Genomic DNA, 18,808 nt, shown 5'->3' with positions numbered 1-18,808 from the left:
TCCTGCATAGTAACTGTGGATGAAGAACAGAGATGAGATGCCTGCTGTCAGTCTCTCCTGGTCCCATTTTCTATTGATCCAGCAAGCTCTATATTCACCTTTTCTAATCATGACCAGGGCTTTGGACTCCTACCCTCTCATAGGATCACACTGAATATTTATTTATTATAATAGCTTAGTGAGGTCCATATCATAGTAGGTAATAAACCCGAGAATTCTGGCAAATTTGTGAAACTGACCAGTATATGACTGATATTTAGCAAATGTTCTCTTCATCCCATTCATCCACACTGCTAGTATGTAAGTGAATGCAAGAACATCCCCCTTTTCCCAAATTGTAAAGCAAAATACAACCTCCAGGAGCAGCACACAGATTTCCTGCATGAGAAGGGAATTAGCAACTAGGCTTGGAATCTGAAACTCTGAACTGCACTGAACCCAGTCTGAGGTCTACTGTGACTCCAGTGTGGCTTAACAGGCAAGGAGCTAAAGAGTGGATGCTGTCTCCTCCTCCTCATCCCTCCCACCAGTGATAGCCTCTGGTTCCCAGGGACTTGGTCTCAGTGACTTCCAAATCTACCCTTGTTTTACTGCTGCCCACTAGGCGTGAATTTTACGTCCATAAATAGCCAGTCTGTAAGGGTAGACTTTGCATCTTGCATCTCTTTCCACGGTTCCATTAGCTGTAAGATGAAGGTAGCAGCAAATATGGCTGTGCACCCGATAACATTTCAACCCATGATGAGACTCATGATTGACAGTGGATCTGTATGATTGGAGTGGAGACCAATGCTTTCCATGAGCTAATACAACACAGCCATTGTAAATCCAAATACAGCACATTGGGCACAGATTTGTGGTAAACATGGTGTGCATAGATCCACCAAGCTTTCTATATAAACATAGAGTGTCCAGTCTTGTACTAGCCCGAACATATTTAATGTTATAGATTTGTTTTGAACTTTGAACTATGTTTGAGTTGTTTTGCTTCCTTAGATGTCTGAATGTCATACCTGTGGCTGGTGCTCACCGAGGCCACAAGAGGGTGTCAGATCTGTGGAACTGGAGATCCAGTCATGAGTTGCCATATGGGTGCTGGGCACTGAACCTGTGTTTTTCGCAAGGGCAACTGATGTTCTTAACAGCGGATCCATCTCTCCAGTCCTTTTGTAAAAAGCTGATTTTTTAAAATTCTGTCAGTATGTCTAAATTATGTGTCTCTTCATATCTCTCTGCGTGGCTATGTATATGCGTGTGCCAGAGACTGCGGGGAACTGAGCTGTCAGATGCTTCTGGAACTGGAATCATAGGTGGTTTATCAGCAGTGTAAATGTGCTAAATACCACTCGGTCATCATCATTCAAAAGTGTGTAATGTTTTGTGAATTTCACCTTTAAAAAAAAACTCCCAGAAAGAAAATGTTAAGGTATGAAGACCTAAAATATGGCTTAGGAAAGGAAAAAAAGAACAGTGTTATATAAATGAAAAGAATAACATGTATGTAATCTACACATATTTATGTAGAAAACCTTCCTTTACATTATTACAGGGAAGGAGAGTGGATGAGAGCACAGATTGTTTCCAGATCCCACACCTCCATTCCAGGTGTGCCTTGGTCTTGCACTCGGTATCCTCTCTCTATCCCTCAGCCCAGGCTGTTACTGTGAGATACACTACTGTACCCTTTATGTAGATTCCTTCCCCTTCCTCAGTCCCTCCCCTCAGCTTTATCTGTGTGAATTGGCCATGGTGGCTCTAACCAAAGTGTATGCATTCCTATCTCACCTCTTTGTACATGGTTTCATCTGATTTGTGTTTTCATCTTACCTACTTAGTGATCCCTGTGAGTTGGCATCTGACACAGTCATCCCTTAGATGGTATAAGACCAAAACAGTAAGAATATAATGTATAGCTGTGTGTTGGTGGTGTGTGCCTTTAATCTCAACACTCAGGGAGCAGAGGCAAGTGGATCTCTGTGAGTTCAAGGACAGCCTTGTCCACAGAGCTAGTTCCAGGACCACCAGGGCTACTCAGAGAAACCCTGTCTCAGAAAAATAAGAGTCTAATGTTATAACACAGAAATGAGAATGACTGGAAATTAATGTCTTTAAAGTATCTTAAAGTAAAGACTGGAGAGATAGTTCAGTGTGAGAGTACTGGCTGCTCTTTCAGAAGACCTAAGTTTGATTCCCAACACCCACGTGGCAGTTCACAGCCATCCAAAACTCCATTGTAAGGAGATCTGATGACCTCTTCTTGCTAATGTGGGCATGAAGGATGCAGGAAGTGCACAGAAATACCTGCAGACAAAACACCCATATATGTGAAACTAATTGAAGAAAGATGTCTGTGGAAAATAGTATTGAGCTCTGTGTCTTTTCTCCACCAACTAGCCTTCTTTCACATCTCTGCTTCTCTTGACATGCCTGCGACCAGATTGAAAGTTTTGTGTGGATTATTAATGATGGATTCATATCAAGTTCCATAATTTAAGAACATCTGTAAAGAACTTTTTCCAAGTTCAATTCTATTTACAAGATCCTAGGATTTGGACATGGGCCTAACTTTGAGGAGAACACATGGTAAACTCAACTTACTCTATAGTTGACAAAAGTTGAAAATTTATGAATCTGAGTGATGGAATATTTGGGGCTTTAAAAATACTATTCCTCTTTCATATTTGCTAGAAATTATTGAAAATATTCTAAATTAATTTACTGGTACTTTGGTCATATTTTGTGCCCACTTAGAGAGACTTGACCAATACAAAAGCCAATGAGAGAAACACTTGAAACATATAATGTAAAAATAATTCAAGACACAATGATTAAGAAAATTAAATAGTAGCCAAGGGTGGAGAAGTCTAACTGAACACAGAACACATCCAAAGGCCTTTTGTGGAGAAGGTAAAATCCAGGACACCCATGTCAATGTGAAGTTAAAAGAAAACATCTTTCTTTTTTTCTTTTTTTTTTTTTAGCATAAGCACATTCCCTTAATATTTCCCTCAATATTTGTGACATATTAATAATTGCAATTTATCTAAAACTTGTTGTGGGTCTGTTTAAATCTATCATAACTCAAACACCAGGTCAATGCAGTTGACAAAAATTTATTGAAATCAAGCCAATACTGTTGAATCAGAGCCACAGACTAGATTTGTGAGCTGAACTATGATCCTGAAGGGACATTTTTCATCATATGTATTGTATGAAACTATAAAGAGATGGGTTACTGGGTGGGCTGTAGCATTGTCCAATCATATTTTGACATAAGGGATTAAGCAAAGGAGTTTCCATCAATCCGGGTTGGAGTTGATTCCTGGGCCTAGAAAGATGACCTTACTTTCACCTTGCCAGCAAGATGGAGAAGTTGTCCCTGAGATGTCTGGACTCAGACAACTGTCTCCTTACAACAGAAGCTGTTCAGCTATTGGGAAGTTCCCAGCTCCTCTAGGGCCTGGAACCTTGACTTTAGTTTTTTTTTCTTATGATTAAATGGAGTTTGAAAACAAGTGGTATTTAGAATGAGGTTCTTTGGCTTCTTCCCAACAAGCTGTCTTCTGTACCTTACCTGGTGGCCCAGGGAAGAGAAATACTACCTGGTGCCAGCAGTGTGCTATTTACAGCATCTCCCAGCTTATAAACAGATTTCCCAATTGCTTTAGCCCTTGCCTGCCAGCTATGAAACATCATAGGAAGTTTATTGGAAAAATTCATGCTCATTGCCATCCAAAGGGTTAAATCTGTATCAAACAGGTTCTTCCAGCTTTCCATTGGCATTGAGGAAGAAACACATTAACCAACTCTTTAGCAACACACGAATGACTTTGCATTTTTCTTCTAATACCTTATCTAAATCTCAGGCCTCTGAACATTGCAGCTTTCTCTTTATTGGGTAGTCTCTCCTTAACTGGGAAGGGCTTATTCAAATGCAATAAAAAAGCTTATAAAACATCTGGAACTCTTACATATCCTGGAGCTAGCTCTTTAGAGGGAACAGCATTTTAACAAGGTAAGTACTGAATCAAATCACTCTCTCTATCTCTGTGTCTCTCTGTCACTCTCTGTCACACCACACACCACACACCACACACACACACACACACACACACACACACACACACACACACACACACAACACTTAAGTTCCTAGAAAATAATTTAGTGCAAGAAAACATCTGCTTTATACTGACATGCAGACTAGGTATGCTGCACTCAGGACAGTCTAAAAATTGTTGAATCCATTTCTGCTGGTTACCTTGTTACAGAGATGTAAAGATAAAGGATTTAAGATAATTGGGACATGAGAATTTAATGCAAAGAGACACATTAACTGCTTAAGTAGACAATAGGAGGTAATAGCCTAGACAACTGCAATTATGTCCAGGGAAGAGAAGCATGGGACTTACTGGGTTATAACTCTGAGGGGGTGGGGAGGTTTCCCTGATGGAAGTGGTGTATCTCTGAGGGAAAAGGTTTCCTCTGTGGAAATGTTGCAGCTCTGAAGGGAAAGGCATCCCAGCAGTTAGGAGCCAAGTAATACCACAGAGTCACACTGCACAACAGAACTCATACTGGAGATTTAGTGGGAGGGATATAAGAAGGTGACTGCCTCTACTGGGGTGAGAACTGGACAGGAGAAAGGCTGATATACAGTCCTTTTTGAAGGAGAACTTTTCCAAGGGGGAGATTTCCAGGGTGAAGATTAGTAAGATTTCAAGTCCTGAGCTTGAATCAACCCCAGGGATTGGCGGGAAATTTGCACTCTGTAATTGGTGGGTTTTCATGCTCAGGGATTGGTGGGTTTAGGTAGCTTCTGTCATCCAGAAATGGGCTCATTACCCCACATTCCTCCATCCTCCATTTTACTACTACTACTACTACTAATACAACCAGGTGGTAGGGAACTGGACAACATATTCATTAGAGTTCTTTCTGCTGATTGAGGGTGCCAAAGTTCTTGGGGGAAAACTTGATCTTCACCATAAGGGTTCAGTTGGTAGTCACAGGCCTCTAGCTCTACTGAATGAAAATCTAATTAGAAATCTTTCAGATCTCTTGTTGAAGAAATCTAGAAAAGAAGTTTATAAGGCAAGGTGCAACTAGTAGGATGAAGAAAGGAGAAAGAGATTAAGAAAAGCAAAATCCAATTCCTTATTAAACTGTCAATAAGCCACTGTCCAAAGCCATTGAACTGTTTCTTATGTTTTTGGAGATCTGTCTGGAGTTGCCACATCTTATCCTTTACTAGAACCGATTGGTTAACATAAAAGCAACATCCCTTCTTGAGCAAGAGAAAAAGACCACCTCTCTGCTGTTAGTAAATCAAATCCTCAATGATTTTGTAGTACCAAAGGTGGCCAGTGAGTCTATTTGGCCTTAGAGGATGAGGATGATCTGAGTCACGCACTGGAGGTCGTGGATGAACTGAGGAAAACAGATAATAGGTAGTAAGGAAAGTAGTCAGTCATGGTTTCCAGTGGCAATGCCAGCAAATACTCCCAGGACCACAAGAAGGGATAAGACCCAAACCACTCCTCCCTCGTGACATGCCAGTAGAAGCCCTGTGATGGGAACTGGCCAGGGTTCCTCTCCAGGTACCACTCCTAACTGTGGGAACACCAGGGTACAAGTCCCAGACTACCCAGCTGGAGCTGGGGGGTGGGTAGCAGTAAACCTGAGTCTTCAGAGAATCAAGGCTTGTGAGCTTCCAGACATAGGGGCAGGGTGGTAGTGCTCAGGGTGAAGGTATTATCAGAGTCTGAGGAATCCAGTGTGTCCATGAGGAGTTTTAAAGCAATCTGAGATGAGAGAGAGAGAGAGAGAGAGAGAGAGAGAGAGAGAGAGACAGAGACAGAGACAGAGACAGAGAAACAGAGAGAGACACACAGAGGGAGAGAGAGACACACAGAGAGAGACACACACAGGGAGAGAGAGACAGAGAGAGAGACACACACAGAGAGAGGGAGAGAGAGAGAGAAGAGAGAGAGACAGAGACAGAGAGAGAGACAGAGACAGAGAGATCTGGGAGAGACAAGTAGTTGTAGTGATAATTTGGCTTAATGCAACAATGGAACGACAAGGTACAGAGTCTGATGAGCCAAAGGGCAAGGTCACAAATGGTGGCCATGATTTTGACCGAGAAGAGACACACAATGAACATTCTTCAAAGCAGCCAGCCAGGAAGTTATTCATTCACCTGCAATTACGACAGCCTAGATTTGTTCAATGGTATTTGTAGGACCAACGTGGGTAACCTCTTTAAGTTTCTGATCCAGGAGGGGAGGGCCTTTTGGAAGATGAACATCTATATGTAAAAGCTGCCCTTGACAGGCGCAGATGGAAAGACACAGAGAAGGACAGAGCAAGTTTGGACATAAGAGATTTTTAGATCCGTTGTTTGTACTGTGACAGAAATTGCCACCATTGAAAATTGACCATGGCAGTTTGGACATTGAGTTGTACCGAGGTCCAGCTGTTTGTAGTAACAGAGGGAGGCTTTAACAAAATCCGAGTCCATGGAAGAGGAGAAAAAAGATCGCAAAATGAATTCTGAGAGGGGGAGTTTCTGTAAGTTCCAAGCTGGAGCAGAGAGACAATAAGGGCTTAAGAAGCTGTGGGGCTTGACAGGCATCTCCTGAGGGACTGAAACAAGAACACAGGGAGGGTTACAATAGTGAGAGAGAAGCAAAGCATCTTACTAACTTGCCCAATTAGTAGGGCTCTGGAGTAGCAGGGTCCAGTTGCCAGAGAGAAGAGACTTACAGAGTAGGTGAGGAGAGATAGTTGGTTAAGAAGATGGAGAGATGAAATGACCGAAGAGACAGACACTAATATTTGGAACCAGGTAGGATGGCACAATCCAGTGGAAACAAATGATCTGGGCACACCTTAAGGGTCAGCAACTTGAGTCAGTTTGAAACAATGAGACATAGGCATGGCTGAAAGGTAAGTGTGGTTTCCTCTTCCTGGAGAGAACTTGGGGATGAGTGTTTGAAGACCATTGTATATTAGGAGGTGATATAGCTGAGGAAAAGACGATAGTGGTGACCTGAAGGTTAACCATTTTATTAGCATATAAGCAGTTTGGCTATGGCCAGAGCATGCAGGCAAGGAGCCCATTATTGGACAGTATGATCAGCTTTTGATAAATAAATACACTATGGGAGCAAAGGAAGGTCGCTGTTGGTGGCCCAGGACCGCAAGGTCTTATCCCTCCTTCTCTATGACATCGAGTGAGAATGGGTGAGTCAAAGCTGGAAGATGTAGAGCTGGGGCTTAGAACACAGCCTTGTGAAGCGTACAAGAGGGTTTATTGATGGGTACAAGGAGGGGTTTGCATGAGAGGCCAAGGGCTGCCTTATATAGGGGGAGGGTGAGAAGAGAGAAGGAAGGGATCCAAGAGCATAAGAAGCTAGTCCTCCCTAGGAAGGATAGAAGTCTATCCCTGGTGGTGGGGACCATGAGAGAATGTATCAACTTTTCTCTCCAGGATAATGACCTTGTGAGTTGGGGTAATAATTAATCCCAGATAAGAATTCTGAGGGGTGGAAAGCTGGACCTTAGAAGGTGAGACCATTTATCCTTGGCCAGATACAAAGTTTAGCAAGTTGTTGTCCTGGCTAATTTGCAGGGATGGACTACAAAGGAGATCATCTAGGTATTTTATAAGCTTCGGTTTAGGAAGAAACAAAGAGAATAAGCCAGAGGCTAGAATGTGGCCAAATAGATGTGGGCTGTCCCAGAACCCTGGAATAGGGCACTCTTTGTGAGTAGGGTTGAGATGTGAGAACCCGGCTCCGTCTAAGTAAAGGCAATGATGTTCTGTGACTGAGGATCTAGAGGACTCAAAAAGAATGTGCCCTTGAGATCTAAGATAGAAAAAAGAGAGGTCCCTCTAGGGATGGTGGAGAGGAACAGCCTAAGACAACATTCTAATGTCTCACACCTAAAAGACACCTGAGTCCCTATGAAAATCAACCCAGTGAGATGAGAGCAAACAAAACTTGAAGATATAATATAAAAGGTTTGAGCTCTGGCAATAGAGAAAAGTGCAGGGAGATGAGAGACTCTAGCCAGCAGTGTGTGTGTGTGTGTGTGTGTGTGTGTGTGTGTGTGTGTGTGTGTGAGAGAGAGAGAGAGAGAGAGAGAGAGAGAGAGAGAGAGAGAGAGAGAGAGGTATTATGTGTGTGTGTTTGCAGGAAAACCATACAGTGGAGTGAAGAGAAAAGAAAGCCTGAATATAGGGAATGGGGACTCTCTTTCCATTTCTGTTTATCACTCACAGTATTTGTAGAGGTCCCAAATAATATTGAGACCTATGATGTTATTGGTCAACATTTTGGATTGATTATCTAAGAGCTAGATTATCTAGGGCCAGATTCAATTGCAAAAGCAAATAAATTTAGAACCCTTCAGGTCAGGTGCCACGGGGAGAGGCTGGAGGTTTTCTAAAAGGCATCCCAAGGTGAAGGGAAAGGGTATAAAAGACACTGGTGCCATGGATTAGAGGAGGAAGAAAAGTATCACTCTAGGCTGTGTTTGCAAGCATCCCTAGGACTCAGAGAGGAGTGGAGGAAGTCATGAGCCCTTGAGGGGGTCATCACCACTTAGGGCTTTAGCCTGACTAAACCTAAGCAGAAACACATGCCTGGTATTAGGGCTTTTGTGGAGGCTAGATGTGAGGACAAAATACCAAGTCTGAGGGAAGGGTCTAGAATGGGGTCTAGAGGATCTGTGGGATTATTGCCAGCACTAAGGGGAGGCAGAAAAGAGTGCAGGATGGTTGGACTTAAGGAAACTTCAGGATCACAGTTCCAGAGGTAGGGGAAGGACAGGGTCAGGTAAAGGGAGCAGCCATAGGCTTAACTACCATGCTGGGGTACCTCTGGGGTATCAGTGGAGTATCAGATGCTCAACAATTTCTTCCTCAGACTCAGGAAAGCTTTCATACCCAACTGAAGGAGGATCTTACTGAATTGCCACTGGTAGATGGGATGCCAAGTGATCAGTGAGCCAGAAGGTGAGTCTGTTGTTGCAGGTGGACTGGAGATGAGAGATAGACCCCAAGTAGGAGTGCAGGCACCAGGACCGCCTATCTGAGGTACTGCACCAATGTAAGTGTTACAGCTCTGAGGAAAAAGGCTTTCCCATTGGAGTTACAACTCTGAGAGTGGGGGATGTCCCCAATGGAAATGATACAGTTCTGAGGGGAAAGGCTACTCCTATTAGAATGTTCCAGTTTTGAAGGGAATGGCATCCTATCAGTAAGGAACCAAGAAATAAGACAAAGTCACTCTGCACACACTCTCACACAAGAGAAGTATTGGGAGAGATGCAAGAGGGTGGCTGCCCCTGCTCCAGGGTAGAAGCAGCAGGGAACTGAACAAGAGACAGATTTTATTTAGGGTTTTTTAGGGTTGGACTATTCCAGGGCAAAGATTTCCAGGTGGGGGTTGGTACAATTTCAAGTCCTGAGTATGGGGCAAGCCTAGGGATTGGTGGAACGTCATGCTCAAGGACTGGCTGACTTTATGCTCAGGGATTGGTGTGTTTTATCACCTAGAAGTGGCTTGGACCATTTACTCTACACTTATGCTAGAGATGCTTTTTGTATAGAAGAAACCAGTGTGCAACTGTGAATTGTGATGCTGAGGCCAGACAAGAGAATTAGAAAGGAGGAAGAAAAAGGAGCTCCCCACTCCTGCTGGCTGAGGCTTAAGATTATGAAATCTGTTTATACTCAAAGCATGAGTCTTGAACATGGACCTTTTTTTTTTTTACTTGTATTCCATCTTATCTGTCTAAAAACTAGTACAATCTGTCATATAAATCACATACCAGAGGAAGATGCCTGATAAACCACGCACAATCTACTTTATCGGTGAGGGTGGGAGTGGGGGTGTGGTGGGAGTGGAGAATCTTTGGGTAAAAATAAACATGTCTAAACATGTTGCCTAACCTTTAATTCCTGTAGACAATTCTAACTTCAAATCTAACACTACAGTGTGAATAACTATTGCTAAGACAGCTCCATCCATCTCTCTCTGTCTGTCTGTCTGTCTGTCTGTCTATCTATCTCTATCTATCCATCTATCTGCCCAGAAAAATAGAGTCTACAGTAACTATATAAAGTAACTGAGTTCATTAAGATATTTACAATAGAATGTACCATTATACTTTGGCCATATTTATTTCTGTTACCCTCTTGCCCTCTCTGTTCTGCCACTGCCCTTCCTTGCCCCAATAGTCATCCTCCTCCCACCATTTCCCTTCCTCCCTCCTTTCCTTCCTTCCTCCCTCTCTCACACTCTCTCCTGCCCCCCCAATCTCTCTAGTTAAATTTATACCAAAACCATTTTTTTCGGCAGTGACTCTCCAGTTTGTTTCATCTGCATTCTTTCATTATATGTGCAAGGTATCCTGGCCATGTTCACTTCTCACTCCCTTCCTCTCTACCTCCCACTTCATCTGCTTCCCCTCTCAAACACATCACCACCCAACTGCCAGTCACCTCCTTGCTTTACTACCTACAGAGTCCAATTAGTTTTGCCCACATATGAACAGATATGGAATCATCCACTAGGTCATGAGAAACTTAGCAAAGGCTCTCCTACTCCCCACCCTGTAGGTGAAGGCACCGTCCCTGCCCCATCTGCCATGAGCTGTCAATAGCTCTTCAATTAGAGATGGGCCACTGGAATCCTCTACCCACAATACCAGAATTTTAACACACTTGATTTTGTGCAGGTAACCATGGGCCGTTAAGAGTTCAAGTGTGCAATAGCCATGTCATGTCAAAAGGACTACACTTCACAGCCCCCATCCCCACTTTCCATCTTGTAGGTTCTGTCTACCTGCTCTTCCACGATGTTCCCTCAACCATGAGTGGAAGGCAGGACCTTTTCTAACTGAACTACAACTTGGCTTTATGCTGACATATCCTGAAATTCTTCCTTAGGACATAAGTCCAAACACTGCGGCTTTCACTGAATGGAGTCTGAATAAAAAACTCCTCAATCAGCTGAGGCTGGCACAGTTGAGCCACGTTTTCTGCTGCCTGTAACAGAGTCACACAACTATGTAGGCTAAGAAACTCCAAACTGAGATTTATTATTATAGAATTAATTCCAAACATCAGGAGTAGCAGGTTTTCATCTAGTCTTTGTCACTAACTGAATACATCATCAGTGACATCCTCTCTGTAAGATCTCCTAGCAGAGCAGAAGAAAGGCAGGTACAGAGTTGCCCAACCTCAGCCCCACTGATATGCGCCCTCTTCTGGAGACATGAACAAGTATCTACTCACCCCAAATAGGGACTCATTGACAAATGAAAGAAGAAAATGCCATCCACATCTGCCTTGGTGAACCATGGACTTGATTGGGGTTATTTAGAGCAGCTGAATCAAAGGCATTGGTAATGACTCAAAAATCTGTGTCCCACAGACCTCTGCCTTGACTGTAGAAAGCTACACTGAAGAAAATCCCTGCCCAGAAATTTTTCATTGTTTTTATAACTATGGGGAGGGGCTGTTAGGCTTCCTTAGCTTTCATAGTCTTATATACTTAGTTTTTTTTTCCCCCTTCATGAGACTGTGTTTTAATTCAGAGGAACCAGCTACTCAATGCTGCCCATTTTGCTTTACCCTTTTTATGAAGGGTTATGCTCTCCATTTTTGGATGTTGAGAGGGATTCCTGACCTTTACCATACACGAGTGTAAAATACCCTCAGACTGGGCCAACCCAATATGTCTCCCCAACTTCCGCAGTGAGGAAGGAGTAGAAGCTCTGGCTGGGGAATCCTGAAGGACTTGAGTTGTCAGAACTATGGATACGAGGGACAAACACTGGAGCTTTTGTCAGGTAGCTAGAATGTAGAGGCCATTAGATTGTGGAAATCAACAAAAACATAGAACAAATATTATTACTGGGGGAAAGGGGCCTATTATAAAAGAAAGACTGAAGTTTTCTGAAAGTCCAGATGTCAAAGTAACCAGGTCTAACACTTCATAGGAAATAAGTTGGTGGAGAAGGATGTTGACTAGACATTATAGAGGAGCAGGCTGGCAAGATGCTACTCATGTAATGTTTGAGTGAGATGTGGTCCTGATGTGAAGGGAGGAAGGGAGACAATGCAAGACTTCCAAAATCTACTGTGTCTGTCAAGTAACTCCCCAATCCCAACACAAAGCAGATAGGGTCCCCAGTCTCTTAGCTCACTTGCCTTCTCTTATGGCTCTTACTTGCTTGGCCATCTGAATCAGGATTCATGGATTGAGGTTTCTAAAACACATATGTGAGGTTACTGTTGACCACATTCTGCTCTGCAGGGTTTCCACAGGCATATGGATATCTTTCAGCTCTTATAGAGAAAGGACCACATTGGACAATCATCATTCCCTGGCACATTGCAGTTGCTTCAGATGTGATGGCTGATGTGATCAGTCACACACTAGTCCCCCAGGAACTGAGGTGATGGTGAACCTGCTTGTGCGATGTCTCTGTTGTGAATGTTATACATAGCAATTTATTGTGTTGCTCATTAGCTTCTGGAAGAAGAGTGTACTAGTCAGAAGAGAAAGTGAGTCTCAGATGTAGAAATCTATTGAGTTCACATATCTCTAAACCTGGAAGGACTTAATCCGTAAGACTTCCTTCTACCTCTGAAGGTGTGACTCCCTTACCCAGATGTTGGGATTCACCAGAGATGCAAATCCTTTAATTTACTACTGGAAACAGTGTAGATTTGTTCATTTCCAAAGAAGCCCATTTTTTTCAAACATTGTTTTTATGTTCTTTTTGTTTGCTTGTATTTTGATTTGTTGTTATTTTGAGACATCTGATTAATATGTAGCTCAAACTCTTATGCTCCTTCCACAGCCTCCAAGTGTTTGGAGTACCACATACCTAGAAACCAATTTTTTTAATGGGACAAGTAGAACTGCATTACTTGTCCTCACACTGAGTTCTTAAAGTTTCAAAGTAAAGCACTGAAAACCTTTATCAGTCTTTTCTTTCTCTGATGTTTCCCAAAATCAGCCAACAGAAGGGTATTCATGAATTAGATGCTCCCTCTAGTCCCTCTTCCAACACTGACTTGGCTGAAGGACTCTGGGAAAATGGGCAGTAGGTTCTCAGAAGAGCAGCATGGAGCTCAGGAAGGGCTCCAGAGTGGAGTGGAGAAGCCCTGACCTGTAACCATGAGAAAGCAAATAGTCCAACACTCTGAGAGTAGGCCTGTGTTGTTTCTTCCTGAACTTCATGAAACCCTCTGTTGTGGAGCACCAGGAGCTGTCCCCATGGTGGTTACTGACAGCACAGCTACTCTTGGAACTGGCTGTGCCTGAGGAACATGTGAGACCCCATGAAATTGGTCCATCTCTCGAGTTCTCCTCTGCTGTTGACTCTGTGAGGCTGTGTGATTCCCTTTATCCTGGTGGAGAACTGACAAGTCAACTCTTGTTTGCAGACTGGCAGATGTTCAAGTGAAGGGCGTTATGATGAAATATCATGTAACATGAGCCTCTCTCGATGCTAATAGGATTAGTGAGCAGATTTGAACCACTTGGCTTAGTCTTCCCCACAATCAATTACTTGCAGTCATGTGTGACCCTTATTCTCTCTTCCTTCTGAATCACTCCAGCTAATAAGAGCGTGCAATACTCACATTCAACAGCTGTAAAGATAATGGAGTGATTATATTTACAACAAATTTTATGGACATAAGCTTTGGGGCCTAGGAGCTCTGCATTTAAGAGATGCTATTTAAGGTAGTTTGCTATCTGAAGTCTAAGTGCACCTACTTAAAAATACATTTATTGGTAAAGACAAAGTTAGTGTTTCTGACTGCACAACATCAAACATATGTCTTCAAGAGGACATATTCTGTTTTATAATAGCTCTTTGGGGCTTAAGGGGGAAAGTGTGTTTCCTCTAAGTCCAGCACTGGAGCCTCTGGTCCCAATGATTCCTCAGTGTTTAGTTGACCTCACTGGTCCCATCCATCTCAGAAGCCATTGCTTTTTATTCTTTATTTCTTTGCTTTGTCCTACCTCCAAGCAACCTGACATGGGAAGCTGTCACTTTTCCTTACTGGACTCAATCAAGACATCTTATTTATTCACAGTGACCAACTGAGCACATGGACATGCATATAACCATACGTACAGCACACACACACACTGAAACTAAAAACACACCCGTCTACTTAACACTTTCTGCACTCTGGAATGTCCTATCCTTTTTCAAAAAATCAGATTTTATAACTTAGAAAATTTTACTTGTATTTACAAAAACTTATAACATATCTTGGTTAGGGTTTCACTGCTTTGAATAGAGACCATGACCAAAGTAACTTTATGAGGACATTATTTAGTTAGGGGTGGCTTATAGGTTCAGAGGTCCAGTTTGTTATCATCAAGGTGGGGAGCATGGCAGCATCCAGGTAGGCGTGGTGTAGAGGAGCTGAGAGTTCTACATCTTGTTCCAAAGGCAAACAGGAGAATACAGGCTTCCCTGCAGGGCAGCTAGAACAAATGTCTTAAAGCCCATGTCCACACTGACACATTTCCTTCAACAAGGCCACACCTACTCCAAAAGGCCACGCCTCCTAATAATGCCACTCCCTGGGCCAACCATATTCAAACCATAAATAATAAATTAATTAATAATAAATAAATAAATAAAGCCTAGACTTGGTTTTAAATAGAAGGGTGAACGGTAGAATAACACAGACTTTTAACACATTATGATCATTTAGCACAGACTTCTCTAGTAACCCATCTCACAGCTTTACAGTGAATATAATTTTAAGGGTCCCATTAGGTTACATTTTTATTAGGAGAAAATGAAGATAAACTGATGAGAATGCCCAGTGTGGCAGACATGGAAATCCCTCAGCTTGGTGTCAGGTCCAAAGGAAACTCTATGTCTCCAAATCACAAAGGGAGGCATCCTTTCCCATGTGATGAGTTCCCAGTCAGGCAAGAGAAGCTGTTTGTCCCAATAGTGATGTTTATGGAAACTGAGTAAGCTCCAGCCGAGGAGTCAGCAGCAGTAAGCTGCTAGTAGTAAGTTCCAGGGACCAAGAGAGTCAGAGCAGGCAACTCCAAGGTGCCATTTAGCAGGAGAGAGTGGGCAGAGGAAAGAAGCAGCTAAGACATCAGTTCTAAACTCTGGAGTTGACTATGCTGTGTGGCAAAAGCCAGTAGAATAACTTCGGCTGTTAAGCTGCATTTGACCAAAAGCAGAGGTCAGACTCTTGCAGACTCCTTGCTTCTGCATTTCAATGTGAAATCAAGGAGAAGTATTGCTGAGTTCATCTTACACAACATAGGACCAACATCAGGAAACCCCATTTCCCCCAAATTCCTGTGGATGGACAAAAGCCAGCATTCCCCGGGAACTTCAGAAGCCTGAAGCAGGTTCTCATCTACCAAAAGGAACCATTTCCCTTATCAGTGACAGAAAGTTATCTGTGGTTCCTAATAGCATACCAAACCCATGCTGGCCTCCCTCAGCATCACAAGTACCTGCTCCACACTTCAACATGCATGTTAGCTGCCTAGTCCTCCTCACCTCCTACCCTAAACTTTCCCAGCATATGGGCTTCCCAGCCCCCAGCCACTTATTCTCATTATAACCCTGCTATTTTGGCTATGTTCCCTCTTTTGCTCACACTCTCTTTATCTTCCTCTCTCCATATGCCTCCTCCAGCCCCTATTCTCTCTCTCTCTCTCTCTCTCTCTCTCTCTCTCTCTCTCTCTCTCTCTCTCCTCTGTTCTTGCTTCTGTTTTTAGGCAGGTCCATGTTCAGGCTACTACATTCTCTCTTTTCTATGGACCCTGTCTGATGTCCTCTCTCATATCTAAAATAAAAACCACTCCATTAGCCATTAATAATAACCAGATAAACTGATAATATGACCATTCCATAGAATGACGGTCATATCATCAGTTTATCTGGTTATTATTAAAATCAAAAGGGGCACAAATGGCCCCAGTTCCAATGGGTTGGATCACTCCTAACTAAACTAGGCTATTGGTTAGAATTCTCCTAACCAATAACTTCGTGTGTGGAGCAGGTACTTGGGATGCTGAGGGAGGCCAGCATGGGGTTTGGTATGCTATTAGGAACCACAGACAACTTTCTGTCACTGATGAGGGAAATGGTTCCTTTTGGTAGATGGGAACGTGCTTCAGGCTTCCGAAGTTCCCAGGGAATGTTGGCTTTTGTCCATCCACAGGAATTTGGGGAAATGGGGTTTCCCGATGTTGGTCCTATGTTGTGTAAGATGAACTCAGCAATACTTCTCCTTGATTTCACATTGAAATGCAGAAGCAAGGAGTCTGCAAGAGTCTGACCTCTGCTTTTGGTCAAATGCAGCTTAACAGCTGAAAGGCTGAACAGTGCCTGCTGCTGTGGCCATTGCTGGGTTAGCCATGTCTGCTGGGTTCGATGTGCTCGCTTATGAGGGTACAGATCCTTTTTGTCCTTGTTCCTCTCTGTGATTCTTCCTGTCCATCACTGACTTTGGCGTGATTGTGCATACTGCTTTAAGCTTATTCATGTCCAGTTTCCTTAACTGAAACTCAGAGACCAGGCAGTTCCTGTGAGTATTAAAGGCAGTGTGCTAGAGGAGATCTGGGCTGGGGATGTAGCTCAGGGATACAGAGCTCGCCTAGCCTGTGAAAAGCCCTGGGTTAGACCTTCACCAAGTGGAAAGGAGATTGGAGACATGAGAGGAGAGAAAGGAAGAGAGAGAAAGAGAATGGGGTGGATGGGTAGGACCATTGGAGGTCTACAATAAATTGTAGCTTGCTGGTACTTTGTTTTCCTATGATGTCCCACACATTATCGTCCTCCACTCTGAACTATGATCCTATTTCTTTTAAGTCACATATTAACCAGTGGAGACACTAAACTGGTTTGGTGCAATCTGAGGGTGGCTCCTGATGTGTACCAATCTGGACCAAGGAACATAGTCCTGGAATGTCTCCAACCCTACCATAAAGAAGGCAGATGCTTCTTCAGTTAGCAGCTGTTGTCCAGATATCCCCATAGGACAGACTTTTAAGAGCATGGTGTGCTTCATCCCTGTTTAGAAAACCCAAGCAATCGCTGCCATGTCGGGGAAGCCAGTCCTTCACTACTTCGATGGCAGGGGAAGAATGGAGCCTATCCGGTGGCTCTTGGCTGCAGCTGGAGTAGAGGTACGTTCTGCATGAGTCTTTTAAGTGGAACCTGAAATTTCTTGTATCAAACACTTCCCTCACATGAACTGACAAAGTGTCTTACTGAATGACCTAAGATAAAAACTGCCAACTCTTAAATGATGCACAGATTTATCTTAGATTATTAATTGTTTTCATCATCGTCGATCATTAACATTAAAATATCGGCAGGAGAGATGGCTCAGCAGTTAAGAGCACTTGCTGCAATTCCAGAGGAACTGATTTCAATTCACGCACCACATGCACGCCACACACACACACACACACATAACACACACACACACACACACACACACACACACACGCAGAGAATAAGTCTTCAAAACAACAAAATATGTGTAATTTATCAAAATGTATATGCTCTATTTAGCTGTAAATGATCCATATGAAACAAAACCAAACATGCCATTTGAGAAAAAGAATAGAAAAATGAACTGTCTATTTGATGTTAAGTTACCTTAGTTTTTTATATGATCACATATTGTAGCTGTTTTTTATATATTCTAAATTTTATTTGGGTTTATTCATGTATGTTTATCTGTATGTGCAGATGCATATGTGCATATGGGTACATAGGAAGGCACATGTGTGGAGGTCAGAGGTCAACCTCAAGTGTGATTTCTCAAGTACCGGCCATACCAGCCACCTTCTTTTATATAAAGACAGGGTTTTTCCCTGGCCTGTAGCTCACCAACCATGGCCATGGAACCTCAGGTTTGCACAGATCTCCACTTCTGCTGTGTGATTCCAAGCATCTACGATCATATCCAGCTATTTCACAGGATCTAGGGGTCAATCACAGGTCACCATGTATGTATAGCAAGCATTTTTCCAAATAAGCTATTTTTCCCAGCCCAGTTCCTATGCTCAGGAGAAACAATGTGAACTATTTAAGGATGAAATAGTGGTGGAAGTGGTAAGGCCAAGGTAGTGGGGAATGGAAATGAATGGGAACAAAAAAACAATCAGGCACACACATGCGCACATGCGCGTGTACACACAGACACACACATAGGCACGCACACACATACAGACACACAGACTCAGGCACACACTCACACATCAGTGTGTTAATGTGTAATAAAACAAACCACTTTATATATTGGCTTAAAAACAAAAGATTTATAAGTAAATAACTAGCCCCTCCCCCCCCCCACACACACCAAAAGAGATTAAAGAGTCAAATACTCCTTGACAATGAAGTTACATTATTTGGCAGTTCAATTCTGCAGTTAGAGAGAAATAGGTGCATAATTTAAAATGTGCTGAGGCCTAATGCTTCTAGGCCATAAACCTGTATAGAATGTTCCCAAACTAAATACTGTGTGAGACATAGCACTGTGATAAATATTTATATATGTAAATAATCATATAAATGTGTAACTGTACCCCGCACAGTGTTTAGAATGGAGATCTTGAGTCAATGACTGAGGAGTGAGGGAAAATGAAAAGCCAGGGCATTAGTTAATGTTTGCGCTTGTTCGTCAGGAACGCCTTCCAAAGGTAGGGTACTGGTCCCCAGCCTGCGTCTGTACTGGGCAGCAGTGGGACCTTTAAGGCGTGGGAACTGG

General features: G+C 42.9%; 1 protein-coding gene across 2 annotated transcripts in view; it reads left to right on the top strand.

Moving 5' to 3' along the window:
- Window positions 1-3,857: 3,857 nt before the first annotated feature.
- LOC117722371 (glutathione S-transferase A3) overlaps window positions 3,858-18,808 on the top strand; it is a 31,798-nt gene continuing 16,847 nt past the window's right edge. The window contains exons 1-3 of one of the 2 annotated variants that reach the window (XM_076915211.1): window positions 3,881-4,015; window positions 8,937-9,025; window positions 17,109-17,216. In XM_076915211.1, the coding sequence (XP_076771326.1) occupies window positions 17,130-17,216 (87 nt within the window). In that variant the 5' untranslated portion in view covers window positions 3,881-4,015; window positions 8,937-9,025; window positions 17,109-17,129. Of the gene's footprint in view, window positions 4,016-8,936; window positions 9,026-17,108; window positions 17,217-18,808 lie in introns of both variants that reach the window. The other variant, XM_034521452.2, reaches the window with a different exon arrangement.

This window comes from Arvicanthis niloticus, chromosome 17 (assembly GCF_011762505.2).
Source record: "Arvicanthis niloticus isolate mArvNil1 chromosome 17, mArvNil1.pat.X, whole genome shotgun sequence".
NCBI lineage: Eukaryota > Metazoa > Chordata > Mammalia > Rodentia > Muridae > Arvicanthis > Arvicanthis niloticus.
Note: the sequence above shows the minus strand (reverse complement) of the source record. Positions and strands in the feature narration are given on the sequence as shown.